We start from the raw sequence: 26,328 nt of genomic DNA on the forward strand, positions 1-26,328 counted from the left end.
CCTCAGTGATGTATTCCAGCCTTCCTTCGGCCACTTCATGGATTTCCACTGGCCCGCACGCAGTGTCTGGCCGCAGATACAACCTCTCTTCTTTCAGGAGGAGATGCTGCAGAGACACATGCAGGACATGAGGAACAGTCTGAACCTGCTAGACAGGCTTCAGCAAAGGATCTTTGAGCAGAAGCACCAAGCCCCAGTCTATTAGGCCATCCAACCAGTCTCATACAAGCTGGAGAAGGAGGGAGATCACTTTGCCCTCACACTGGACACTAAGGACCTCTCACCAGAGGCGCTGACTGTAAAACAGGCGGGATGGAAGCTACAGATGTGTGGGAAGATGGAGAGGAAGCAGGAGGATGGAAAGGGCTCCTACTTGTACAAAAGGCAGGAGTTCAGACAGGAGTTTGATCTGCTTAAAAGTGTGAACCCCAATGTGTTGACGTGCTCCCTGTTGGACGGGCAGATCCAGATACAGGTGCCAACGGCGCTGTCTGGGGGGGCCGAGAAGAGAGTGGTGCCCATAGACCACAGCCCGGGAGAGAACAGCCCTGCAGTTCCAGAGCTCACAAGCAGAGGGCAGCACAGAAGAGACACAGAATCACCAGCAGGGAGCAGAACTGCCCTAAAGACTGTTGAAATGTGACATTTAGTATACTCTAAATATTTTCGAAAATAGTAAAAAAAAAATTTGTCCATTCTCATAATGTGCATTTTTTGTTTTTTTTTAATTAAACCTCGTGTAATAGCTTTATATGTAAATAAAATCTTAAATCCCAACATGCTTCTTTTTGGCTTTGTGACTACATGGTAATTAAGCAGTGAACATGAGATTCTTTCTCTAATAATCACTCGACTTGGATCTCATGTATATTTAGGATTCCACTGTGAAGCAGAGAACCCTAATGTAATTGCTGGAATTCCTATTATTATTCGCCTGTATTTTGTCCGATAACTCGTTTCATACATTGGTAACGTTTTGTCCATTTCGGCACACAGACAGTCCAGGCCACGCGTAACCTGGCCATAAATAAATGGCATAGATTGGCCCATAGGGGGCGCTACAATAAGCATTCTAAGTCAAAGGCTCATTGCTGCCACCACCTTTGTTCTAGTGAAGTGAAACTTGATACACATATGCAGCTGGACATTCTGAACAATTTTGCAATTGGGACCTATAATAAACGCCTATAATTTTTTTCCGCCTTTTTAAATAAAAAAAAACATTCAAAAATCGTCTTCTCATGAACCATAAGTACGAATGACACGAAATTTGCAGGGCAGGTCCAGGGGATATGCATGAACATAGTTTGAGAAAAGCTATGGGATTCCTCAAAAATTGGGGAAATTATTAAGCAGTCAATTTTTTTTAATTCAGAGAAATTCAATTTGCTGTAAAATCATGACACAGTGATAAATCCACTTGGAATTTGTCAGGACGGCTAGAAACATGATGGTAAACGTCTACCAAGTGCCATGGTGATATCTTGACTTGATATTTGAAGAAAATAAGGCCGTTTCAACTTTGACACACCTATCTTTGACACCAAAAGTGGCACTGATTGGCCCATAGGGGGCACTATAAAAGCACTGAAAGTACAAGGCTCAGCCCGGTGTCCCGCTTGTCCTAGAGATGTAACCCCTCATTAATTAACCCATAGACATATATACATAGACGCCACGCCGCATTGACTGCTTCGGCCCATTGCTGTAATACGTCAACGTCGCCTTCATATTGGACTAGGCAAGACTGGCCTGAAAACAAATAGAAGTAAACACGGGAGCATTTCTCAACCGATTTCAATGACTCATTTTTATATTCAAGGGTTTATGATCTATGTGGAGTCCAAAAAATAGTTTTATCTTCAGTTACTTAGAATCTCGATAGTTAGGCTATAATCGCTGCTAGACGCTCAAGAGAGGAGTGTGTATCAACGTTAGGTTTACGTGAACTGAATTACTTGGAAAATAATTCATTGTCATAAGGAATTGCCACAGTTAATTTTAACCTGGCAAGCTGGCTAGAAAGTAATAAATGCATTGCTAGCTAACTTGAGTAGGATTGTAAGAATTCAATCAAATCAATCAAATCTTCAATCAAATCAATCAAATTTTATTTGTATAGCATATTTTACAGCAGTTGTCACAATTAGCTTTACAGACAACCCTGGCTTAAACCCCCACAAGAGCAAGCCTAAGGCAACAGTGGCAAGGAAAAACTCCCTGTGGCAGATGGGAAGAAACCTTGGAAGGAACCAGGCTCAAGGGGGAAACCCATCCTCCTCTAGTCGGCTCAGGGTGCCAACTGGTGACCAACATGTCAGTCAGTTTTATAGGGTTTATGATGTGGCTCAGATGATGGGTGTGGCTGGGTGGCGGTGATGGGGAGCAGTAGGTGGCGACAGATGTGGGTAGGGTGGAGGCAATGACGAAAGAGGGACTGGACCACAGAGGTGGGGGAGACCAGACGACTCTCAAAGCACTCTCGAAGATTGGGGCAAGGGCCCCGCCGGCAGCGTGGGGAAGAGGGTAGAAACGGCTATTAGGGAATTTGCAAAATAGCAGACAGTGTGTAAAGTGGAAGTAGTATGTATACCCCGCCAGGAGTAATATATGGTATATAACCTTGATTGTAAGGCTAGCTTTGCTTGTTAGCTACCTACCAATGTTTTCTTGCAAGTCATGTAATGATTTTGAACAAATTAAACTGAACATAACCACAATAATTTTAACCTGCCAAGCTGGCTAGAAAGTAATTAATGTGTTATTAATTTTAGCTGAAATGTTTTTCATTAGAACAAGCTTGATTTCTTGCTTTTTGCTTACTAGCTAATGTGAGTAGGATTGCAAGCATCATTTATCATTTATAAAGGCTAGCTTTGCTTGTTAACAAGCTACCAATGTTTTCTTGCAACATTAAATATGTGTTTTGATTTATTATTTTAATACATAACATATTAAATGTCCAAATTGCCCCAAATAGTTTCAGGCTAACCATTTGCTTTCTAGCTATGTTAAATTGTAACATTATTGTGGTTATGTTCAATTTAATTCAAAATCAAAACAAGACTTGCGAGAAAACATTGGTAGGTAGGTAACAAGCAAAGCTAGCCTTACAATCAAGGTTATTTGATGCTTACAATCCTACTCAAGTTAGCTAGCAAGCAGTGAAAAAAACAAGCATGTTCCAATGAAAAACGTTTCAGAATCAGCATCTAAATGTTATAATGCATTTATTACTTTCTAGCCAGCTTGCCAAGTTAAAATTAACTGTGGAAATTCCTTATGACAATGAATTATTTTCCACCACGCAAGTAATTCAGTTCATGTACCTAACGTTGATATACACTCCTCTCTTGAGCGTCTAGCAGAGACGCCTATTAGAGATTCTAAGTAACTGGAGATAAAACTTATATTTGTAATCCACGTAGATCACAAACCCTTGAATATAAAAACGACTCATTTAAATCGGTTGAGAAATGTAAACGTTATAGTGCTTTTTATCCAGAAAAACCGCAACTCCCCCGTTTACTTGTATTTGTTTTTAGGTATAGGTTTTTAGGTCTTGCCTAGTCCAATATGGCGACGACGTTGAGGTACGATCCTAAGCAAAGGCACATGTATATATGTCCATATATGTCTATGTACATGATGATACTTGTCTAACTGATAAAGTTTTCTTTTCTGCACTTCTGATTTGTCAAAACAACAGGACAACAGTTTCTACAATTACGATAGGTCAGGGGGGCGGGATTACTGTATTAAAGACGTGTGAGCAATGAAATCTCTCTCTTTCCTTGTGGTCAGCAGTGTGAAGCCCCCAGTGCAATTGTGTGCGTTTGTTTTCCATTTGTAGCGCCTAGCTACATCTGTAAGTGCTTGTAATAGTGCTGGTTTTAATAGAATAACCTTACATTCGTCCACGTCATTGTCAAAGTGCGTGTGTTGTTATCAGAGCGATTCTAGTGGAATCCGCATCAGTGAGCACCTGTTAAGTATTATCGGAGCTAGCTAGCTTGCTATTGCTACAGAGTGTTGCTTCAGCTTGCATTTAGCTTTATGGCAATTTAGCTCGCGCTAACATAATGCTAGCGCACATTCAGCACTGGGGACTGCATCGTTCACAGTAAGCACATTTCGACCAGGCCTGCAATGGGGGTTCTTTTATTCTTTATTATTGCCGGCTAGTTTGTTTTATCTTGTGTGTGGGCCCACAAAGTGTTTGCAATTGTATTGTATTGCATTTAAGGTGAACACTTGTAATTTCGCTGCTGTCTTCTATTCTGGTAGCCATTCCTGTATGGATTATATCAATATTGATAGTATAACGTATTGACGCTAATAGAACATTATTATTGAAGTATACTATGTTGTATACATATATTATTATAGTGTTTTAAATAATATTTGACAGCTTACTAGCTAAACTTGTTGAATTCAATTATTGTATGAATACATACTAAACTTTAAGCTAAAGAGTACCTACAACTTAAAGGTATATTGTGTTCAGTAACCTTACATTGAGTGAAAGATAGGGTTCACTTTATTTTTTGCATACTTACCTTAGGGGATAAAGAGTGTTTCTTTCATACTCGCCTCAAGTGGTTTGTTTCCACTTACCCTTGTTTTACTATTTAACTTAAAGGGTTGAAGATTTAAAAAATTATTCCAGTGACACATTTTTATTTTAGTAAATAAATTACATATTTTTGCTATATCTTTTTTGTTTATTTAAATAGATACATTGAATCTATCAAGGCTGCAGGTTTAATTCTGTTAACATCGGCCATCTTCTATCTTATGGTAAGGTTTTATAATATTCACCTCGGTGATCAGAGTATATCCAGTGAAAAGGGGAAACACACTTAAGACATACTGAGTAATCTTAGGGTTAAAAGAACTCAGGCGCTGTATATCATGTCCAGGAGTACTGAGGCAGCGTTACAGAGCGGTGATGCTTGGTCCAGAGGTATATCTGGACTAATCAAACAATTCAGCCTTTATGATCAATTTTGTCCATTCCGTGGAACCCGGTCCATTGTTGCCATGCAGCTATATTTTATCTTTTTTTTTATTACTTGGGCACCTCCTTTTTTTGTGGTATTTATACCTGGGACTTTGCTACCGACTCCATTACTGGGACTCCGGTGTCACTGTAATCTCAAGACAACAAGCTAGACAAAAGCCTGCCGTCCCTGGGTGGGCTCGAACCACCAACCTTTCGGTTAACAGCCGAACGCGCTGTCCGATTGCGCCACAGAGACTGAATTGCGAGCGTGTCCCTAGGTGTCTTTTTTTTTTTTTGAGTCGTGCCACTATCCTACATGAGAACGTCAGGCACCAAGGCGGTGTCACTTCCAGGAAGTGGTGGTTCCCAATCATCTAGGAGGGGCCCGGCTAGCTCAGTCGGTAAAGCATGAGACTCTTAATCTCAGGGTCCTGGGTTCGAGCCCCACATTGGGCGTGGTCTTTTCCTCAAAAAAGATTTCAGTAAATGAATAAAAGGGGTTTTGAAAGAGCAGGTTCCCACAGGTCGTGCCTGCTGGTTGGCGCCGTGGCTTAGTTGATCAAAGTGCCTGTCTAGTAAACAGGAGATCCTGGGTTTGAATCCCAGCGGTGCCTCCGTCTACGATTCCTTTGGTTTTTACCCCTCCCAAGCCTGACCGCCTCCTTCCTGGTACGCAAAGGGCAGAGATAGGATTCTCCTCTAGGTCGTGTGCGAACAGTGGTCAGCCCGAGGCCAGGGCTGGCGACACGATCGTTCAGGACACGTGTGACTGAACATATGCTTTGGATACGTGTTTCATGATGCCATGCTTTTTTTCCCCATCTCATGCGAATGCTCCGAAACAGAGCTACAAAATGGGTTATCATTTTATGAGATTGGGTAAATATTTCCAGTGATATAACTTTGAAACTTCAGTTTTTTGCAAGAGACAGTTTTCAGTAAACTGGTGTCAAAGATTATATTGGGAATGTTGCCCTTTCTCATCATAAAATGCACCCAGAAACCAAGAAGTATCGCATGAAATTGCTACATTTTGTAGTCCCCAACCCACTGCTGGCTAAAAATTCAATGAGATTAATTATGGTGGTGTTCAAAGCAAAAATTCATGAAAATAAGAAAGACACACATCCCCCAGTTTAACCCCTGATTTAGGTAAAAAAAAAACTAATCAATTTTCATTCTTCCACTTGCCTAATTATTTTGGCATGACTCCCCCATCATCACATTACTTGATAACATTGACACCTGCTCTCCTTATTGATATATAGCCTAACAATAGTCCTTAAAGCAGGTCCCCCAAATTTTGATTGCCTCCATCGACAGGTACTTACCTCTGGTATGTTAACTCTGCCCTAATTGCTTGCGTGTGAATTCTTAGAGGACACTGTTGGAATCGTCGGATTACCATGATTATTGAATTGTTTGGACCTGTTTTCTATATTTGCTTAACACTCAGCATGGGACCCTACCAGCGATAAAGACTTGGGTGAGATCAACCTTTTTTTGGCTTTTTTCATTTTTTGATGAAGATCAAACATTTTGGTCTGCAATGATTGGATTATATATTGTTTTGCCAATTACATTTTTCCTTCTGCATTCCTGTTGCTGGTCCTTTTTTTCTGGTGTTTATACCTGGGACTTTGCTACCGACTCCGTTACTGGGACTCCAGCGTCACTGTAATCTCAAGATGACAAGCTAGACAAAAGCCTGCCGTCCCTGGGTGGGCTCGAACCACCAACCTTTCGGTTAACAGCCGAACGCGCTGTCCGATTGCGCCACAGAGACTGAATTGCGAGCGTGTCCCTAGGTGTCTTTTTTTTTTTTGAGTCGTGCCACTATCCTACTGAGAACGTCAGGCACCAAGGCGGTGTCACTTCCAGGAAGTGGTGGTTCCCAACATCTAGGAGGGGCCCGGCTAGCTCAGTCGGTAGAGCATGAGACTCTTAATCTCAGGGTCGTGGGTTCGAGCCCCACTTGGGCGTGGTCTTTTCCTCAAAAAAGTTTCAGTAAATGAATAAAAGGGATTTTGAAAGAGCAGGTTCCCACAGGTCGTGCCTGCTGGTTGGCGCCGTGGCTTAGTTGGTCAAAGTGCCTGTCTAGTAAACAGGAGATCCTGGGTTCGAATCCCAGCGGTGCCTCCGTCTACGATTCCTTTGGTTTTTACCCCCCAAGCCTGACCGCCTCCTTCCTGGTACGCAAAGGGCAGAGATAGGATTCTCCTCTAGGTCGTGTGCGAACAGTGGTCAGCCCGAGGCCAGGGCTGGCGACACGATCGTTCAGGACACGTGTGACTGAACATATGCTTTGGATACGTGTTTCATGATGCCATGCTTTTTTTTTCCCCATCTCATGCGAATGTTCTGAAACAGAGCTACAATATGAGTTATCATTTTATGAGATTGGGTAAATATTTCCAGTGATATAACTTTGAAACTTCAGTTTTTTGCAAGAGACAGTTTTCAGTAAACTGGTGTCAAAGATTATATTGGGAATGTTGCCCTTTCTCATCATAAAATACACCCAGAAACCAAGAAGTATCGCATGAAATTGCTACATTTTGTAGTCCCCAACCCACTGCTGGCTAAAAATTCAATGAGATTAATTATGGTGGTGTTCAAAGCAAAAATTCATGAAAATAAGAAAGACACACATCCCCCAGTTTAACCCCTGATTTAGGTAAAAAAAAAACTAATCAATTTTCATTCTTCCACTTGCCTAATTATTTTGGCATGACTCCCCCATCATCACATTACTTGATAACATTGACACCTGCTCTCCTTATTGATATATAGCCTAACAATAGTCCTTAAAGCAGGTCCCCTAAATTTTGATAGCCTCCATCGACAGGTACTTACCTCTGGTATGTTAACTCTGCCCTAATTGCTTGCATGTGAATTCTTAGAGGACACTGTTGGAATCGTCGGATTACCATGATTATTGAATTGTTTGGACCTGTTTTCTATATTTGCTTAACACTCAGCGTGGGACCCTACCAGTGATAAAGACTTGGGTGAGATCAACCTTTTTTTGGCTTTTTTCATTTTTTGATGAAGATCAAACATTTTGGTCTGCAATGATTGGATTATATATTTTTTTGCCAATTACATTTTTCCTTCTGCATTCCTGTTGCTGGTCCTTTTTTTCTGGTGTTTATACCTGGGACTTTGCTACCGACTCCATTACTGGGACTCCAGCGTCACTGTAATCTCAAGATGACAAGCTAGACAAAAGCCTGCCGTCCCTGGGTGGGCTCGAACCACCAACCTTTCGGTTAACAGCCGAACGCGCTGTCCGATTGCGCCACAGAGACTGAATTGCGAGCGTGTCCCTAGGTGTCTTTTTTTTTTTTGAGTCGTGCCACTATCCTACGTGAGAACGTCAGGCACCAAGGCGGTGTCACTTCCAGGAAGTGGTGGTTCCCCAACATCTAGGAGGGGCCCGGCTAGCTCAGTCGGTAGAGCATGAGACTCTTAATCTCAGGGTCGTGGGTTCGAGCCCCACGTTGGGCGTGGTCTTTTCCTCAAAAAAGTTTTCAGTAAATGAATAAAAGGGATTTTGAAAGAGCAGGTTCCCGCAGGTCGTGCCTGCTGGTTGGCGCCGTGGCTTAGTTGGTCAAAGTGCCTGTCTAGTAAACAGGAGATCCTGGGTTCGAATCCCAGCGGTGCCTCCGTCTACGATTCCTTTGGTTTTACCCCCAAGCCTGACCGCCTCCTTCCTGGTACACAAAGGGCAGAGATAGGATTCTCCTCTAGGTCGTGTGCGAACAGTGGTCAGCCCGAGGCCAGGGCTGGCGACACGATCGTTCAGGACACGTGTGACTGAACATATGCTTTGGATACGTGTTTCATGATGCCATGCTTTTTTTCCCCATCTCATGCGAATGTTCTGAAACAGAGCTACAATATGAGTTATCATTTTATGAGATTGGGTAAATATTTCCAGTGATATAACTTTGAAACTTCAGTTTTTTGCAAGAGACAGTTTTCAGTAAACTGGTGTCAAAGATTATATTGGGAATGTTGCCCTTTCTCATCATAAAATACACCCAGAAACCAAGAAGTATCGCATGAAATTGCTACATTTTGTAGTCCCCAACCCACTGCTGGCTAAAAATTCAATGAGATTAATTATGGTGGTGTTCAAAGCAACAATTCATGAAAATACGAAAGACACACATCTCCCAGTTTAACCCCTGATTTAGGTAAAAAAAAAAACGAATCAATTTTCATTCTTCCACTTGCCTAATTATTTTGGCATGACTCCCCCATCATCACATTACTTGATAACATTGACACCTGCTCTCCTTATTGATATATAGCCTAACAATAGTCCTTAAAGCAGGTCCCCTAAATTTTGATAGCCTCCATCGACAGGTACTTACCTCTGGTATGTTAACTCTGCCATAATTGCTTGCATGTGAATTCTTAGAGGACACTGTTGGAATCGTCGGATTACCATGATTATTGAATTGTTTGGACCTGTTTTTTATATTTGCTTAACACTCAGCGTGGGACCCTACCAGTGATAAAGACTTGGGTGAGATCAACCTTTTTTTGGCTTTTTTCATTTTTTGATGAAGATCAAACATTTTGGTCTGCAATGATTGGATTATATATTTTTTTTCCAATTACATTTTTCCTTCTGCATTCCTGTTGCTGGTCCTTTTTTTCTGGTGTTTATACCTGGGACTTTGCTACCGACTCCATTACTGGGACTCCAGCGTCACTGTAATCTCAAGATGACAAGCTAGACAAAAGCCTGCCGTCCCTGGGTGGGCTCGAACCACCAACCTTTCGGTTAACAGCCGAACGCGCTGTCCGATTGCGCCACAGAGACTGAATTGCGAGCGTGTCCTTAGGTGTCTTTTTTTTTTGTTGAGTCGTGCCACTATCCTACGTGAGAACGTCAGGCACCAAGGCGGTGTCACTTCCAGGAAGTGGTGGTTCCCCAACATCTAGGAGGGGCCCGGCTAGCTCAGTCGGTAGAGCATGAGACTCTTAATCTCAGGGTCGTGGGTTCGAGCCCCACGTTGGGTGTGGTCTTTTCCTCAAAAAAGTTTTCAGTAAATGAATAAAAGGGATTTTGAAAGAGCAGGTTCCCGCAGGTCGTGCCTGCTGATTGCCGCCGTGGCTTAGTTGGTCAAAGTGCCTGTCTAGTAAACAGGAGATCCTGGGTTTGAATCCCAGCGGTGCCTCCGTCTACGATTCCTTTGGTTTTTACCCCCCAAGCCTGACCGCCTCCTTCCTGGTACGCAAAGGGCAGAGATAGGATTCTCCTCTAGGTCGTGTGCGAACAGTGGTCAGCCCGAGGCCAGGGCTGGCGACACGATCGTTCAGGACACGTGTGACTAAACATATGCTTTGGATACGTGTTTCATGATGCCATGCTTTTTTTCCCCATCTCATGCGAATGTTCCGAAACAGAGCTGCTAAATGGGTTATCATTTTATGAGATTGGGTAAATATTTCCAGTGATATAACTTTGAAACTTCTGTTTTTTGCAAGAGACTGTTTTCAGTAAACTGGTGTCAAAAATTATATTGGGAATGTTGCCCTTTCTCATCATAAAATACACCCAGAAACCAAGAAGTATCGCATGAAATTGCTACATTTTGTAGTCCCCAACCCACTGCTGGCTAAAAATTCAATGAGATTAATTATGGTGGTGTTCAAAGCAAAAATTCATGAAAATACGAAAGACACACATCCCCCAGTTTAACCCCTGATTTAGGTAAATAAAAACTAATCAATTTTCATTCTTCCACTTGCCTAATTATTTTGGCATGACTCCCCCATCATCACATTACTTGATAACATTGACACCTGCTCTCCTTATTGATATATAGCCTAACAATAGTCCTTAAAGCAGGTCCCCTTAATTTTGATAGCCTCCATCGACAGGTACTTACCTCTGGTATGTTAACTCTGCCCTAATGCTTGCATGTGAATTCTTAGAGGACACTGTTGGAATCGTCGATTACCATGATTATTGAATTGTTTGGACCTGTTTTCTATATTTGCTTAACACTCAGCGTGGGACCCTACCAGTGATAAAGACTTGGGTGAGATCAACCTTTTTTTGGCTTTTTTCATTTTTTGATGAAGATCAAACATTTTGGTCTGCAATGATTGGATTATATATTTTTTCGCCAATTACATTTTTCCTTCTGCATTCCTGTTGCTGGTCCTTTTTTTCTGGTGTTTATACCTGGGACTTTGCTACCGACTCCATTACTGGGACTCCAGCGTCACTGTAATCTCAAGATGACAAGCTAGACAAAAGCCTGCCGTCCCTGGGTGGGCTCGAACCTCCAACCTTTCGGTTAACAGCCGAACGCGCTGTCCGATTGCGCCACAGAGACTGAATTGCGAGCGTGTCCCTAGGTGTCTTTTTTTTTTTTGAGTCGTGCCACTATCCTACGTGAGAACGTCAGGCACCAAGGCGGTGTCACTTCCAGGAAGTGGTGGTTCCCCAACATCTAGATGGGGCCCGGCTAGCTCAGTCGGTAGAGCATGAGACTCTTAATCTCAGGGTCGTGGGTTCGAGCCCCACGTTGGGCGTGGTCTTTTCCTCAAAAAAGTTTTCAGTAAATGAATAAAAGGGATTTTGAAAGAGCAGGTTCCCGCAGGTCGTGCCTGCTGGTTGGCACCGTGGCTTAGTTGGTCAAAGTGCCTGTCTAGTAAACAGGAGATCCTGGGTTCGAATCCCAGCGGTGCCTCTGTCTACGATTCCTTTGGTTTTGACCCCCCAAGCCTGACCGCCTCCTTCCTGGTACGCAAAGGGCAGAGATAGGATTCTCCTCTAGGTCGTGTGCGAACAGTGGTCAGCCCGAGGCCAGGGCTGGCGACACGATCGTTCAGGACACGTGTGACTGAACATATGCTTTGGATACGTGTTTCATGATGCCATGCTTTTTTTCCCCATCTCATGCGAATGTTCTGAAACAGAGCTACAATATGAGTTATCATTTTATGAGATTGGGTAAATATTTCCAGTGATATAACTTTGAAACTTCAGTTTTTTGCAAGAGACAGTTTTCAGTAAACTGGTGTCAAAGATTATATTGGGAATGTTGCCCTTTCTCATCATAAAATACACCCAGAAACCAAGAAGTATCGCATGAAATTGCTACATTTTGTAGTCCCCAACCCACTGCTGGCTAAAAATTCAATGAGATTAATTATGGTGGTGTTCAAAGCAAAAATTCATGAAAATACGAAAGACACACATCCCCCAGTTTAACCCCTGATTTAGGTAAAAAAAAACTAATCAATTTTCTTTCTTCCACTTGCCTAATTATTTTGGCATGACTCCCCCATCATCACATTACTTGATAACATTGACACCTGCTCTCCTTATTGATATATAACAATAGTCCTTAAAGCAAGTCCCCTAAATTTTGATAACCTCCATCGACAGGTACTTACCTCTGGTATGTTAACTCTGCCCTAATTGCTTGCATGTGAATTCTTAGAGGACACTGTTGGAATCGTCGGATTACTATGATTATTGAATTGTTTGGACCTGTTTTCTATATTTGCTTAACACTCAGCATGGGACCCTACCAGTGATAAAGACTTGGGTGAGATCAACCTTTTTTTGGCTTTTTTCATTTTTTGATGAAGATCAAATATTTTGGTCTGCAAAGATTGGATTATATATTTTTTTGCCAATTACATTTTTCCTTCTGCATTCCTGTTGCTGGTCCTTTTTTTCTGCTATTTATACCTGGGACTTTGCTACCGACTCCATTACTGGGACTCCGGTGTCACTGTAATCTCAAGATAACAAGCTAGACAAAAGCCTGCCGTCCCTGGGTGGGCTCGAACCACCAACCTTTCGGTTAACAGCCGAACGCGCTGTCCGATTGCGCCACAGAGACTGACGTGCGAGCGTGTCCCTAGGTGTCTTTTTTTTTTGAGTCGTGCCACTATCCAACGTGAGAACGTCAGGCACCAAGGCGGTGTCACTTTCAGGAAGTGGTGGTTCCTTATCATCTAGGAGGGGCCTGGCTAGGTCAGTCGGTAGAGCATGAGACTCTTAATCTCAGGGTCGTGGGTTCAAGCCCCACGTTGGGCGAGGTGTTGTCCTCAAAAACAATACTTTGGTTATCAATTACTGTAGAGGTCTTCCTTGGCCTGATGGGCCCTTTGTGATTACTGAGCTCATAAGTATGCACTTTCTTCTCAATGATGTTCCAAGCAATTCAATTTTGATAAGCCAAAGTTTTGGCATATGTCGCTTTTTTCTTATTTCTCCGCCCTTACATGTACACATTGTGGTATGACAAGCAGGCGTACTGAACAGCTGCTACATCCCTATCTAGCTGTCTGTAAAAAATATCTGCCTCAGCCAAAACTTCATTTCCCAGAGTGCCTGCAGGCTGTGCTGTCAAACAGAGGGAGAGAAGCAGAGGAATGCACAGTACATGGCTGCAATAGACTTGCAAAACAAACATTCCCCAATAACAGACATAACTTAACTGGACAACAGCTGTCCTCTGGACAAAAGAGGACACATTAAAGGAGATATGGTGGCTAACTTTGTTTGAAGAACTTGAGTAGAACTTTGAAAGCATTATTTTGTTTGCTACGTTTGGATGAGTAATGTAGAATATGAACCATACTTGCAATCAATTGTGGTGACTGGCTTGGAGGAAAATAAATAAATAAATAAAATGGTGCCAATACTGCAACAACAACAACTGGGTTCTAAATATCAGAAAAACAAATTAACTAATTTTTTATTAAGTTTTGGAAGGACCCAGCAGGCCGCTCTTACTATACCACTAAGCCAGTTAGCCTGAGTTGCTCTGCATTCAGGATGTTTTCAAATAAAACCAGAGTTTGAGTATGAGCTGAGCTGTACTGTGAGTGTACCATCTCCTCTGAGAACGCATCTCAGGCCAGTATAAAAAGAAAGAGCTGTCAGCTTAAGTAACGTGGTTTGACAGCAATGGTGAACACAGGTGGAAAAAAAAGACAGACTGAAGTCGGAGTGATCTACCAGCCCACTGTCCCACAGGTAGGTATTGAGGACCTTTCCTGAATAGCACCCAGCCAGTGGAAACTTGGTGCTTGGATGCCCCCCTGTGGCCGATCAGTCAAATGGTTAATCACACGTTTACAAAAGCTGACAGATCGGTTTTGGATGGAAACATGCAATTATTTCAGCTGTATGTATAATGCAATTAATGAAATGAAGCATTATGGACTGCTAAATTGTTTCTTACTCTGTGGGACATAAAAAAATTATTTGCTGGGGAAGGTCTCTTACTGGAATGGCTTCACACATGTATTTCAGTAAATCAATCAGCGTATTAAAAATGACAAATAAATACTCTTTGTAAACCTGGTGTTTCTTGTATTGTTGACAAATGGACATTTATGTTCAGGGATGGGCACATATTCACACTCTGTCTACTGTTTTAACTCCTTCACGCAAGGCCCCTTTTGGCTGGGGCCCCAGCATCCTGAGATCATTCAGCTCAGGCATTTACTGCTCCTGCAACCATTCTATGAGTGGAAACTACAAACTCTCTGTTCTAGCTTCATTAGTGGACAATACACTACAAAGATACCAAACATGGGGTTTACAAGCACCACCAATATTGTGTAGTTCATCCATTAACAAGCACTCCCAGCCAAGTCTCATCTACAACTATAATGATCAAGGTCATATTTTACCATACAGTTGTTCTAAAGCAAAAAGGTGTATTTTCAATACAATATTGAAAATACATATAATAGAAGCCACCATAATAATTGCCTCACCTTCCTGACACACTTGTATTATGTTTCCGAAGAGCACTGAATTTGCACAATGTCAAAGCCCCCACTATTCATGACAGCCTCAAGTTCCAAAAAATGTTTTTATACTTCTGACATTTCAGACTATTACTTCTATACATCCTCTTCTGTTCTCTCAATCCTCACTGCCCCGAGCCACCCTTACAACAGTTTAGCTTTTATCAGTCTTCTGTAGGCACTTGGTCAGTTTGCACCGTCCTTGTGAAAATAATGACCATCTCTTTAAGACCTTTATGTGCATGACATCATCTGCGCATGCAGAATTCTTAACCTTCATCTCTCAACACTGGTGTGAAGGTTTCCTTCCCCCCACCAGGTGAATAAAAGTGAGCGACAGCAATCTCTTGCTCTCTCTTCCTGACCTTTTCACCCAAGATGCTATTGTCCTTTTAGAATTCTCATAAGCCTACCTCCAGTTCTCACAGGTAATTGGTTGATTGAGTAACTAAGGGGCTAATTAATTTTTCACATGGGTGATATGGATTTTTTTTCAATTTTTCCATTTTTATGGCACTTCCATTCCAGAGTGGAATGATTTCATATTATATTTATCCATATTAATAATGTTCTGTAAGAGTAATAGCCTGCGGACACAAAAATGGAAACATATCCTCTTTGACCCGTAAACATCTGTTCGCACCAGCACCAAGAAAAATTCCTTATCCCTTGCTACATAAATGGTTGAGTGTCCTTATCAGAGCTTTTGAATTTGTCATGGTTGACAGTTGACTAATGCAGAAATTAAGGCACATAGAGTCAGCTATGTGACTTGAATGTGGACATTCATGACTTCATTTCAAAAGCCTCTGTCAGTTGCAAATGAATCATGTGAATGAACAGGAAGGAAAAGCTGAGGAAAATATTTTGGTTGAGTCAATCGAGTGTAAAAATGCCTTATATGGGCAAACTGCTAGGGTTATCAAAAACATACTGACACAGGTATGCTCAAAGAGTTTATTAATAATAGTCAGAATACTTTGTATGAGGACAGTATTAATATTTCTGCAGAAAGATGCCAAAAAAAAAGCAAGCAGTGAATTTGCCACACGTCACTGATCCTTCATATACATCATATTTGATAGATTTACATGTGACAGATGTGTATATGAGAGAGAGATGGTTCCATTTAAAGCAAAGGCTTTCTTAATTGACAAGAGATAAATGTCTATTCTATGTTTTATGTTGATCAGACTCAATAACATTTTTTTAAAAGTATAGAAGTGAGTGATTGTTGAAAGATAAAACATGCTTGCATTTTCCCCATCAGGATTCGATGAGTCTAAATACATCGTTTTTTCACAAGAGTGTAGAAATTGCCATCACGGTTACCCCGGTTTTCAAACCCATAGTGACACAGCAGTCCACTTCGAGTGTTAAAAAGTTTCCCTGGAATGCCATTGCTCTTCCGGCTGAAAGACAGAAAAAATATGGTTATATGTGAAATGTGACACTGCTCCCACCTATAAGAACAGAGTATTTCCCTGTGTGTGTGCATGCGTGCGTGCGTGCGTGCGTGTGTGCGTGCATCTGTGTGTGTGTGCATGTGTATGCCAGTAAACAACTATTATTATCTCTGTGTGGAACACCAGACCACATTTTTTTTTAAAACATAATTTTAGGGTTAAGAAAGTTGTTCAGTTAGGGTTACAATTAGCAAAAATTCAGATTAGGGTTAAGATTAGGGTTGAATTGGATTGTGGTTATTTTTAGGGTTGGAATTTTGGTTAATATGGGCTAGCAGATTAAGTCAAAGTGGCATTCTGAATGCAGATTTTGTTTTTGCATCGCCACAAGGATAAGCCAACATGGCGTTTGTGTGTGTACAACCTTCATAAGCTCTAATGCGGTGACTGAAAGCTGCTGCATTTGACAGGAAACGAGAGTTTCCACTGAAGCCACTAAATAAGAGTCCTCTCCACCTGGTTTCATATACAGTCAAATCCCCCGTCTCTGTCGAAGAGGGTTAGGGTTAGGCGGTGCTGCTACTATTTACACCGACCTTATTCATGCAATTCCAAAACCAGATTATAAATTTGATTCCTTTGAAGTGTTAATAATGAACCTTTCTCAGCCCGATGACGGTAGGCACTGCCCTTTTTTCTCTACCCATTGTCTTGGTGAATGTCTACAGCCCTCCTGGCCCATACTCTGGCTTTGTTCATGACTTCAGAATTTCTTTCTCACTTAGCTACAAGCTATGACAAAGTGGTGACGTTAGGTGACTTTAACTTGCACTATGAAATGCAAATGATCCTCATACATCTGTGTTTATGAGCAATTGGCTTAACTAAAAATGTTGTCAGTCCCACACATTATTGCGATCATACTTTAGATCTGGTCTTAAGTTTTGGTGCTGATGTCAGTGATGTTGTAGTGCACCCACATAACCCTATTCTGTTTGACCATTTTCTTATAACACTGCATCGACAATTGTCCCACCCCATAACATCAGAAGATGTACACAGGTTGCAATATTACTTCTACCACTGCTACAAACTTCATTGATACACTTCCAGAATACTTTGATTTAGACGTTTCAGCGTCCTCCCTGTCTATCGGTGATCTGGCAGAGGCATTAGCTATTGCATGTAAACCCCTTGATGTAGCTGTTCCATTAAAAAGTAAAAACATTATTGAGAAGAGACTTGCTCCTTGGTATGCTGACCATGCGCAAGCTCTTAAACAGATTCCATCAACTGGAATTCAAGTGGCGTTCCACTAAACTGTAGGTATATCACCTGGCATGGAAAGAGAGTTTAAGTGCCTATAAGCATTCTCTCTCCAATGCAAGGTCTACTAACTTTCAAAGATTATACAAGAAAAACTGAATAATCCCCAGTTTCTATTCAAAGAAATTGCTGACCTAACTAATAATCAAGCAGAAACTAAACTTCAAATTTTAGCGTCTTGTAGCAGTAATAATTTCTTGACTTTCTTTTGCAGTAAAATAATAGAAATTAAAGAACATATATCTGCTTCCACACTAGTCAACAATAGCTTCATTGATATTACAGACCTGCATTCTAGACACACAGAATGACAGGAATCATTTACTCCTTTACTTCAGCGAACAAGGCAAAATAGTTTCTTCTTCCAAATCAACCACTTGCTGTCTTGACCCCATACTCACAAAGCTACTGAAGGAGCTATTGCCTGTTCTTAGCAAGCCAATTCTCCATATAATGAATTCTTCACTGTAATCCAGCTATGTTCCTATATCCTTTATAGGATATAGGGACATAGAAAGCTTCATAGTACTGAGACAGCCCTTGCCCGCGTATTGAACGATCTGTTTCTCTCCCTCGATTGTGGATGTATGTTCATGTCCTGCTTGACCTGACCTGAGCCTTTGACACTATAGACCACCGTATCCTCCTCCATAGGTTAGAAAAAGTTGGTGTCACCGGGCAGATTCTTATGTGGTTTTAATCCTATCTTGCTGGCAGATCTCAGGCTGTTAGGGTAAACAATATGTCTTCTGAGTATTCCAGGGTAAATTCTGAAGTACCTCAGAAGTTTTGCTCTCTTCTTATTTATTAAAAGCGGATGTCTGGGCTTGGGGCAGCACAGTGGTGGGTAGTACTGTTGCCTCCTGGGTTAGAATCCTGGCCTGGGCATTTCTATGTGGAGTTTGCATGTTCTCCCCGTGTCTGCGTGGGTTTCCTCCAGGTACTCTGGTTTCCTCCCACAGTCCAAAGACATGCAGTAGGCTAATTGAAGACTCTAAATTGCCCATAGGTATGAGTGTGTGAGTGAATGGTGTGTGCTCTGTGATAGATTGGCGACCTGTCCAGGGTGTATTCTTGCCTAATGCATGCTGGGATAGGCTCAGACACCCCTCTGCAACCCTGCTCTGGATAAGCGGATATAGATAATGGATGGATGGATGGATGGATGGATGTCTAGGCTGGTTAGGGAGCTTGGCGTGAAGAGTCAAGCTCGCCCCTATGGAGCTGACATAGTAGGTAGCTTAGCGTTATAGTGCCATTATATAAACATACATTTACTGTGTATGTACTCCTCACAGGGAGTTTTCTTTACCACATTGGTATTTGGGGGTTCAGGTCTGGTGTTTGCTCTGTCTCTTCCCTTGCTACTGTGTAAAGCATCTTTGTGACAGTGCTCATTAAAAAGCACTATACAAACAAAACTGAATTGAACTGAATTAAAAACTGAAGGCTCACCTGCACACCAGGAAAGTGATCCAGGGCCATCCAACAGCCTGGCCAATCTCAACGGGGTTGGAGTTCATCCCGCCACTCAACCACTGAACTCCACTGCCACCACAGGGGTCCACCAGCACCTGCACAAACAACCAAGGGGCCAGCTTTAGCATCTAAACCTCAGCACCCTGCTGATATCTCTGATTTTCGCTCAAAAAGCCCCCATTGGGCTCCATTCATTGTTTACTTTGTGCATTATATTAGAAAGAAAAATCACTTATTATTTTTCCAAGGTAAGATATTTTATCCTCCCACACGGACAAAGATAAGAATTTATTTATTATTTTTTATTTTAGCCTACATCATATTTGTGCATCCTAGTTGAAGATCTGTATGATGTAATGCACTGGGCTCGGAAAGAGAAGCTGAAGAATTTCTAAGGTGTGTTTATGGCAGAAAGTGAGAGCAAGCATAGCTAATATGCCATTGAGATTAAAAATATGTACATTTTAATTAAACAATATTTGGACATGTCATGATTGCATTATTTACCTATTTAGAATAATTGCACAATTAAAGACCATTTAATTATATCCAAGTTTTAATTTGAATTATATAAATCGAATAATTCTTCAGTTTTAAATCAGTCATATAAGCTTCACATTGAGGACAGATTAATTCCATGTTCAATAATATATTTAAACGATTATAATTAAGCTGAAGATCATGGAATATTTCGGTGATCCTTGTTAATAAACATTAAAAATTGACAGAAAAAGCTCATACAGACACTCACACATACCTCAAAACTGGTAGCCCTCTTTTCAGACCAACCATATTCATAATTGCAGGTGTTGACATTATGAATCCAGATCCATCCTCCATGCCATCCGCCATCTGGGCCTTTAGCTCGACAAACATGGCGTCCCGTCTTAGACGTCACGGTATCTGTGAAAGGTCAGAAATCATGAAGAAGTCTCATTTATTTCTGTCAGGCTGCTGTTCTGCTATTGTGGTTTTACGATCATGTTGGGCCTGTGATCTTATCAGTGCAGTGCACTGGTCCTCACAGTCATCAATGGCCAAATACTGCAGATTTTGTCTGGTCACAACTCAAACATTGCTGCTGTGCTGATCCAATGCTCAAACTTAGCTAACGTTAGCTACTTGTTACCTGCGATTATATTAACGCTAGCTAAAGCCATCATTTTAGCTTCCCGTTCTTAGCCATCTACAAGCTTGTTGAAATAACGTTGCTAGCCAACTCCAGTAACATACTTTAGCTAGCTTGCTAGCTGACACGCCACTAGACTCCATAGGACAGATAGTAACTTACCATTAAAGCTACCTCATTGTTTTACGAACTGGCTATTCATTCTAAATTTTTTAATGATAACGAGCTAGTCGTTGTGACTACAGAAATGTTGATAGCCTCGCAAATCCACGCCCACATCTCTGCCATCTGTAAACTAAAGCGAATGAGAACAGCAGTTTTTTGGTTCGGCACCTTATAATAAGTTAGTTCTGGGTTCTTTACCCTGTTGGTAGTTCATCCCATCACACAGCAGCTTTTAGGCATTTTCCTGTTGTTTGCTAGCAGATGGAGATGACAAGGAGGCACCTTCACGCAATACAAAGTCAATGGAGAGCAATGAGCAATGAATTGTTTTCCCCTCCGGGGTGGCGGGACTTCATTGTGCTCTGTCTCTATACAGCCAAAAATTAGCCTGGGGGGGGGCTCTGGTGGAAAAAAGATTGAGAACCATTGCTATAGGGTGTTGTCAGTGGGATTTAGATATTTACATGAAGGATTGGTGGACTTCTCTGAAGGTCCAGCTATGTGCGGTTCCATGAATGCATCACTGATGCCCCTATGGTAAAGTATAATCTGAAGAAAAACATGTTTTCAATTTACAAAATTGCTCACACATAACATAATAATGAGAACAGGCCATTCAGTCCAACAATGCTCACCATTTTCCAGACTAAATTAAATCTGATTACCTACAGACTATATAGTATCTAACACTGTATCAAGCCTAGTCATGAAAATTGTTTATTTGTGTCTGACGCGCACTTCCTGTTTGTGCTGGGAAGAGTGAGGGGTGTTTGAAAGTTTGTTACAGGATTGTATTTTGCTTTCAAGTGTGTATTTGATATTAGTTTGAGCTTTTTGTTTAAACAAAACCCTCATATTACAAGTAAGGTGAGACAGTTTTGCTCCTAAGAGGGAACTCGTTGTTGCTGTTAGGGGACGGGGGCCTTTTCAGCTTTGTTCCTCCCTGAAGCACTCGGATAGTAAACTAGCCGGTTAGATAATTCGGCCTCCTTCTGGCTGAACGCAGGTTTTTTTGTGTGGTTTTTTAACCTCCCAGGAGCAAAATATGATTGTAGTTAGATAGTTTGCCCTTATTGTTGCATGCTAACATTAACTGTAGTTTATCATAATATTATAATCTGATTCCGGGTAAATTTAGGTTGTAGTCTGTTCTGAGATAAGCAAAATATTTCTTAGTACAGGGGTTCCTCCAGTCATTGCTATTTAGTAAAATGCTAGCTAAGTTAGTTGTTTATAACCAGAGGAATTCCACTCCGGGTAGTTCTTCTCAGTGTTATTTATTCAACGTTTAACGTTAGATAGTTAAAAGTGCCTTATTTATTTATTTTTCCTCTCCGGTTTCTGCTGCTAGTTGTCCGGAGCCACCTGCACGTCTTTTAAAATGTGGTCTTCATGCTTCCGTTTCGGCAGTAACTTACTTTAGACATAGGGAGAGACAGGGTGATAGTTTAAAAAAAGAAAGCGATTTCCAGGGCGAGTTTGTCTGCCACCATAGCCAACTGGTTGAGCACCTTAAGAGTAGCCTGTGCTACTAATTCTGTCCAGATCATTACATAGCACCAGATCCAGAATCGATTGCCGTCTTGTAGGCTGATTGACGTACTGTGCCAAAAAGAAGGTCATATATAACAACTAAAAATTCTTCATTGACAGCCCCTAATTGTAAAGCATTACCACAATTACATCCACAAAAACTCAAACCTGATGCAACATGATAATGATAAAGGACTGGATGCAGGGTTCATGAATACTATAAAAATCACAGATTTACAATAACTCTTTTAACTCATTTAATCTTACTCAGCTCAAGCTACGTACTTTGTGGTATGCCATCCAAGGATGTACGAGGTACCCATCTCAGGTTTTGGTAACGGCATCCATGTGACTGTGCATCATGTCCATTCCACAGAAGGACTCACGCAGGTGCAGCGCTGGATATGGTTTGTGGTGGAACACCGTGCATTTAGCCCACAGGGAAAGACACTGCATCCATCCACACATATAGCATTGCGGCACACTTCGCTGCCTCCACACGCACTGTCCATGTTGCATCTGTTACAAGCTCTGGGAGTGAATGATGGACAGGGCTGCTTGGTGCATCGGTAGGTGTCACTGGTCTGTCTGTCATCAGTGGTCCAACCACTAGAACAGGAGGCTGTACAGACCGTAGTTCCATTCTCAGACTTGCAGGTGGTGCTTCCCCTCTTAGGGTGAGTGTAGCACACAGGCAGGGCACTCCATTGTTTTTTAGAACACTGCACTGTCTTTGGAAAGGGCTGGTAATCCTTTTGGCATGTCAGTGGGACCTCCTGCTGGTCTGTGCTGTGATGGGGCTTCTCACAGTAAGTGTTGGACAGGAGCTCTGCCTTGAGCAAGCCACAGCCGTTCCTGTTGAACAGGCTCCACTGCTCAGATACATAATGTTTAAACACACTTTTGAGGTATTCATCAGACCTCATAAGTGCACGTGCTCGTATCATTTTCTTTACAGCTGTAGGGCCGTACTGCAGTGCTTCTGGAGTCACCACCTTTTGTGACTCATGCTTGATCAGCAAATACCTCTGCCATCCTAAGACGGCTTCCTGCTCCATAGCAAACATAATGCGAACAAAATAATCAACTCTCTCACTGTAGGATTTAGAGCATGCTGTCCTAGGATTTGATTGACTCTTATCATCTTGATTTAGTGGTTCTGTGAGCAGAGATTGTCGAAAAAGGTCCAGGATATTGGATTTATCTCCAAAGCCTGTCCCTTGCATCATTAGATCACACTTGTGCATCATGTAAAGGAATGTGTTTCCTTTGGTAAAAAGGGATTCAACCTCAGAGACAAATTGATCCTGAGACATTGTTTCATTTTTAAGGAAATTGTGCACTTTTGCCAAATATCTGAATTTATCAATCACATCAATGTACTTAATGAATATTTGTGCCCACTGGATGTCTTGCTGTAGGGTGTTAAACAGAGCTCCTACATATTCTTTCATTTCCTTAACATGAAAATAAATAGTAGTCAAGTCTGGTACAGGTTGGTAAGAGATACCAATGAGTTCACTCTCCATGGTTGCATAGTCAATGTCATCCTGAATACTTCCCTGACAGTTTGGACCGTAGAACATTTTCTCACACTTACAGATTCTGCTTGATGTGTCTTTGATTGGTCTACACTCACCTTTGTTACAGTTCACATCAGAGCAAGGATGATTTTCAACAAGTTTCTGACTCTTTAAATAGACTGTATATGTTTCATAAACTAAAGTTTCAATAGGGCTACATTTTAGTTTCACAAGCTCATTATCAATTGTTTGAGCATAATCGGATCGTTCATGAATGTATTCTATATATTTCATTGTTGTCCTTTGAAAAATAATGGGCCACTGGGATATTTTGTCCTGACAGAGCCTTCCTTTGCTATTCCACTCCCGTTCCATTTGAGCTTTCATGCCGCGATGTACAGTGAACCCTTTTTCCCTGTGTAGGAGGTGTATTACTACTTTGTCTTGAGCGATAACTTTAATAGAGTTTCCGTAGGTCCTCTCTTCTTCATCTTTTTTATCATGCACAATGACTGTCCACTCATACCAGTTGAACTTCTTGTCCAAGTGCTCCTTGACAGTGAATGCAAGATGCGTATTGTCTGGCAAAGGCTTTGTTCCAATTTGCTGCACATCCTTCTCTGCCCAAATCTCAAAGTTGTCAGCACAATCAATCAAGACATCCTGTATCTTCGTGTGAACATTAGTTAACTGTGTGACTGCCTCTCTCACTTTATTCTTACCATCATAGCCCTTTAATGCATAATAATAAAGATTCAGTTGCAATCCAGTGACCATCAGGGAAGTAAAATATGCAGTGAATTGCACAAGGGTCTTAAAATCCCCTTTAGACTTTTGAATGACAAGTATCAAAAGGTTCTTATTTAGACTGGCTGGGTTGCTCTCAGTCAGGTACCCATGAAAGTTATGAACGCTGCTCTCTGTTCCAGTATTCTCGTAGAAAGTGATGAATCTTTCAGATAATCTGGTCTTCTCTTTTTCCGTTTGTGCTGCAGAGGCACTGTCTATGAACTCTCTCAGTTTGGTCCAGGAGTTCTTGATGTTGTTCTCATCATTGGAATAGACACTGGCATACGCTGTCCATTCCATTTCTTCTGCCAGAGAGTTTATTTGGAGTGAGATGGAGTCCAGTTTCCTGTTGACCTCTGAAAACTGGACCTTCATGAACTTTAAAGTGGGATTTTCTTGGGGGATAAAAGCAAGGATAAAACCCACCAATGCCCCAACAAAACCTAGAGCATATGCAATCTTTCCCAGCTTTTTAAAGACTTCCAAGACTTTTTGGATTGTCTTTGCATCTTCTTCTACAGTCAACTTTCCCAGTGCACCAAGACCTTCTAATAGTTTGACATTGGTGTTTATCCCTTTTTCCACTTGAGTTACAACAACTGGATTGAGATTGGCAGTTGAGAAACTGCTGTATAGCAGGAGATAGAGCACAGAGAGGAAGATTCTCTTGGACTTCATCATTGTTTCCCTGTAAGACAACAACAATCAACATGAACAATGTCAATCAAAAAGCAAACACTGCATTACTAATGAAATGGTAATTTCTCCCTTACTGAGGCATTTCAAGGGGAGATTTGTCTTTTCTTAGTGTAATATGTAAGCTGTTTTTAAAAAAGCTTTTTCTACATATAGTAAATGTAACAATGCAGTTTTCCCCATAAATAGAATTTATCTGGGTGGTCTGCCCAAATAGATTTCCTGCTCCTGTAAAGAATTTTTTGTGTTTAAAGAAGCATCAGGTTAGTTCAGGCAGGCTATGAGATTCAAGTCCATCTCCGGCTGAATCAGCTGTTGGCTTGGCTGAGTAGTGATGTCCACCTCTCACAGTCCATTCACATAACGGAATGGTCTATTTAATGGCCACCCTCAACTCATTTGGCTGCTTCCTGCTGTAGAGTATGTGCATGTTTGCTGTGCACTGCCAGTGCAAGCATGTAGGCCTAGACTATACACCATGATGAGAGTGTTGCGATTTATTTTGCATTTTTTCTTACCTCTAAACTCCCCACAACTGTGAGCTAGAGATTGTGGCTGGGTAATGTCATGGACTTTCACTTATTCCATGTTTAATCAGATTAACAACCCAATCAGAATAAAAATGTCTCACCTAACCACCTCAAACGGAATAACCATCCCATTTTGAGGTTTCATTCGGTTTGAAAGAAGTGGTGTAAACCTTGTGTCAATCCAATCGATAAGAGAATGTTACCCATGTAAACAGTTGAACTGACTACTTTATTCGGAATAAACGTTATTTCTATGTATGTTCATTCATAGTGTAAGTGATGTGGACGAAGACACTACTGGCCTGTGGTCAACTCACTTTTCCTTGTGGAAACATTAAAAAAAAGTAAAATCGCAGAACACCTTGATGGTCAAAAATCCACAAATATGAGTTGTTCAAACAAGTGTGTGGAAAAAATGAAGGAAAGCAGAATCCACAGAACTATCAAGTCGTCTTCTCCTGTTTCATCAACTGGAGAATTAGCATATTACTAACATACACCAGTATTCATAAAGATTAGAAGTGGTCAGGAGATTGTAGGAAGGATACAGCTTAGCTAGGCTATATTTTCTTACTTTGCAGTAATACACGTTTAACACTGGATAACTATTTTGTTAGATGTAACAGTCAACTTATTCATAATATTACTTGCAGCCATATCTCTCAAGGCTAATAAAGAAAAACTAATATGTTAATTTCAATATTGTCTTAACAACAATTAAATTACTTAACAGTCTCATCTCAAACAATGAAACCATGTAACAATCTTATCAAGTGTCTCTTTGTAACCTTAGTAAAACATGTATACTAAAGTAAACTGCAAGAGGAAGCCTACGAATAGGCCGGTGCAGAACAATATAAGACAAAATACCTAACCAAAAAAGCTTTAAAATGTAGATTAAAAAAGCATTTTAAAAAGCGAATATAACTGCAACACGTTA

At 41.3% G+C, this 26,328-nt stretch overlaps 1 protein-coding gene, 17 non-coding genes and 1 pseudogene across 19 annotated transcripts; 12 read left to right on the forward strand and 7 right to left on the reverse strand.

Moving 5' to 3' along the window:
- Positions 1-37: 37 nt before the first annotated feature.
- LOC135238284 (heat shock protein beta-11-like) lies at positions 38-626 on the forward strand (annotated as a pseudogene).
- Positions 627-5,187: 4,561 nt separating this feature from the next.
- Positions 5,188-5,261, reverse strand: trnan-guu (transfer RNA asparagine (anticodon GUU)). The gene has a single exon. It is a non-coding gene; the product is annotated as a tRNA-Asn (tRNA).
- Positions 5,262-5,388: 127 nt separating this feature from the next.
- On the forward strand, positions 5,389-5,461 carry trnak-cuu (transfer RNA lysine (anticodon CUU)). The gene has a single exon. It is a non-coding gene; the product is annotated as a tRNA-Lys (tRNA).
- Positions 5,462-5,545: 84 nt separating this feature from the next.
- On the forward strand, positions 5,546-5,619 carry trnat-agu (transfer RNA threonine (anticodon AGU)). The gene has a single exon. It is a non-coding gene; the product is annotated as a tRNA-Thr (tRNA).
- Positions 5,620-6,717: 1,098 nt separating this feature from the next.
- On the reverse strand, positions 6,718-6,791 carry trnan-guu (transfer RNA asparagine (anticodon GUU)). The gene has a single exon. It is a non-coding gene; the product is annotated as a tRNA-Asn (tRNA).
- A 124-nt stretch (positions 6,792-6,915) lies between these two features.
- trnak-cuu (transfer RNA lysine (anticodon CUU)) lies at positions 6,916-6,987 on the forward strand. Its single transcript has one exon. It is a non-coding gene; the product is annotated as a tRNA-Lys (tRNA).
- Positions 6,988-7,070: 83 nt separating this feature from the next.
- trnat-agu (transfer RNA threonine (anticodon AGU)) lies at positions 7,071-7,144 on the forward strand. The gene has a single exon. It is a non-coding gene; the product is annotated as a tRNA-Thr (tRNA).
- A 1,098-nt stretch (positions 7,145-8,242) lies between these two features.
- Positions 8,243-8,316, reverse strand: trnan-guu (transfer RNA asparagine (anticodon GUU)). Its single transcript has one exon. It is a non-coding gene; the product is annotated as a tRNA-Asn (tRNA).
- A 126-nt stretch (positions 8,317-8,442) lies between these two features.
- Positions 8,443-8,515, forward strand: trnak-cuu (transfer RNA lysine (anticodon CUU)). Its single transcript has one exon. It is a non-coding gene; the product is annotated as a tRNA-Lys (tRNA).
- An 84-nt stretch (positions 8,516-8,599) lies between these two features.
- On the forward strand, positions 8,600-8,673 carry trnat-agu (transfer RNA threonine (anticodon AGU)). Its single transcript has one exon. It is a non-coding gene; the product is annotated as a tRNA-Thr (tRNA).
- A 1,095-nt stretch (positions 8,674-9,768) lies between these two features.
- trnan-guu (transfer RNA asparagine (anticodon GUU)) lies at positions 9,769-9,842 on the reverse strand. Its single transcript has one exon. It is a non-coding gene; the product is annotated as a tRNA-Asn (tRNA).
- A 127-nt stretch (positions 9,843-9,969) lies between these two features.
- trnak-cuu (transfer RNA lysine (anticodon CUU)) lies at positions 9,970-10,042 on the forward strand. Its single transcript has one exon. It is a non-coding gene; the product is annotated as a tRNA-Lys (tRNA).
- An 84-nt stretch (positions 10,043-10,126) lies between these two features.
- trnat-agu (transfer RNA threonine (anticodon AGU)) lies at positions 10,127-10,200 on the forward strand. The gene has a single exon. It is a non-coding gene; the product is annotated as a tRNA-Thr (tRNA).
- A 1,093-nt stretch (positions 10,201-11,293) lies between these two features.
- On the reverse strand, positions 11,294-11,367 carry trnan-guu (transfer RNA asparagine (anticodon GUU)). Its single transcript has one exon. It is a non-coding gene; the product is annotated as a tRNA-Asn (tRNA).
- A 126-nt stretch (positions 11,368-11,493) lies between these two features.
- trnak-cuu (transfer RNA lysine (anticodon CUU)) lies at positions 11,494-11,566 on the forward strand. Its single transcript has one exon. It is a non-coding gene; the product is annotated as a tRNA-Lys (tRNA).
- Positions 11,567-11,650: 84 nt separating this feature from the next.
- On the forward strand, positions 11,651-11,724 carry trnat-agu (transfer RNA threonine (anticodon AGU)). The gene has a single exon. It is a non-coding gene; the product is annotated as a tRNA-Thr (tRNA).
- A 1,090-nt stretch (positions 11,725-12,814) lies between these two features.
- Positions 12,815-12,888, reverse strand: trnan-guu (transfer RNA asparagine (anticodon GUU)). Its single transcript has one exon. It is a non-coding gene; the product is annotated as a tRNA-Asn (tRNA).
- A 124-nt stretch (positions 12,889-13,012) lies between these two features.
- On the forward strand, positions 13,013-13,085 carry trnak-cuu (transfer RNA lysine (anticodon CUU)). The gene has a single exon. It is a non-coding gene; the product is annotated as a tRNA-Lys (tRNA).
- Positions 13,086-15,817: 2,732 nt separating this feature from the next.
- LOC135238457 (uncharacterized) lies at positions 15,818-24,848 on the reverse strand. Of its 2 annotated transcripts, none has more exons than XM_064306364.1 (4): positions 20,516-20,656; positions 19,781-19,926; positions 19,000-19,118; positions 15,818-16,224 (listed from the first exon to the last, which is right to left on the reverse strand). In XM_064306364.1, the coding sequence occupies exons 1-4, from the start codon at positions 20,529-20,531 to the stop codon at positions 16,095-16,097; spliced, it is 411 nt and encodes a 136-aa protein (XP_064162434.1). In that variant the 5' UTR covers positions 20,532-20,656; the 3' UTR covers positions 15,818-16,094. The 2 variants fall into 2 exon arrangements, 1 of the variants encoding a protein (XP_064162434.1); XR_010325123.1 differs by lacking the exon at positions 20,516-20,656 and adding an exon at positions 22,136-24,848 and having other exon boundaries at positions 15,819-16,224.
- Between the last annotated feature and the right edge of the window lie 1,480 nt (positions 24,849-26,328).

Source organism: Anguilla rostrata, chromosome 13, assembly GCF_018555375.3.
Source record: "Anguilla rostrata isolate EN2019 chromosome 13, ASM1855537v3, whole genome shotgun sequence".
Lineage (NCBI taxonomy): Eukaryota > Metazoa > Chordata > Actinopteri > Anguilliformes > Anguillidae > Anguilla > Anguilla rostrata.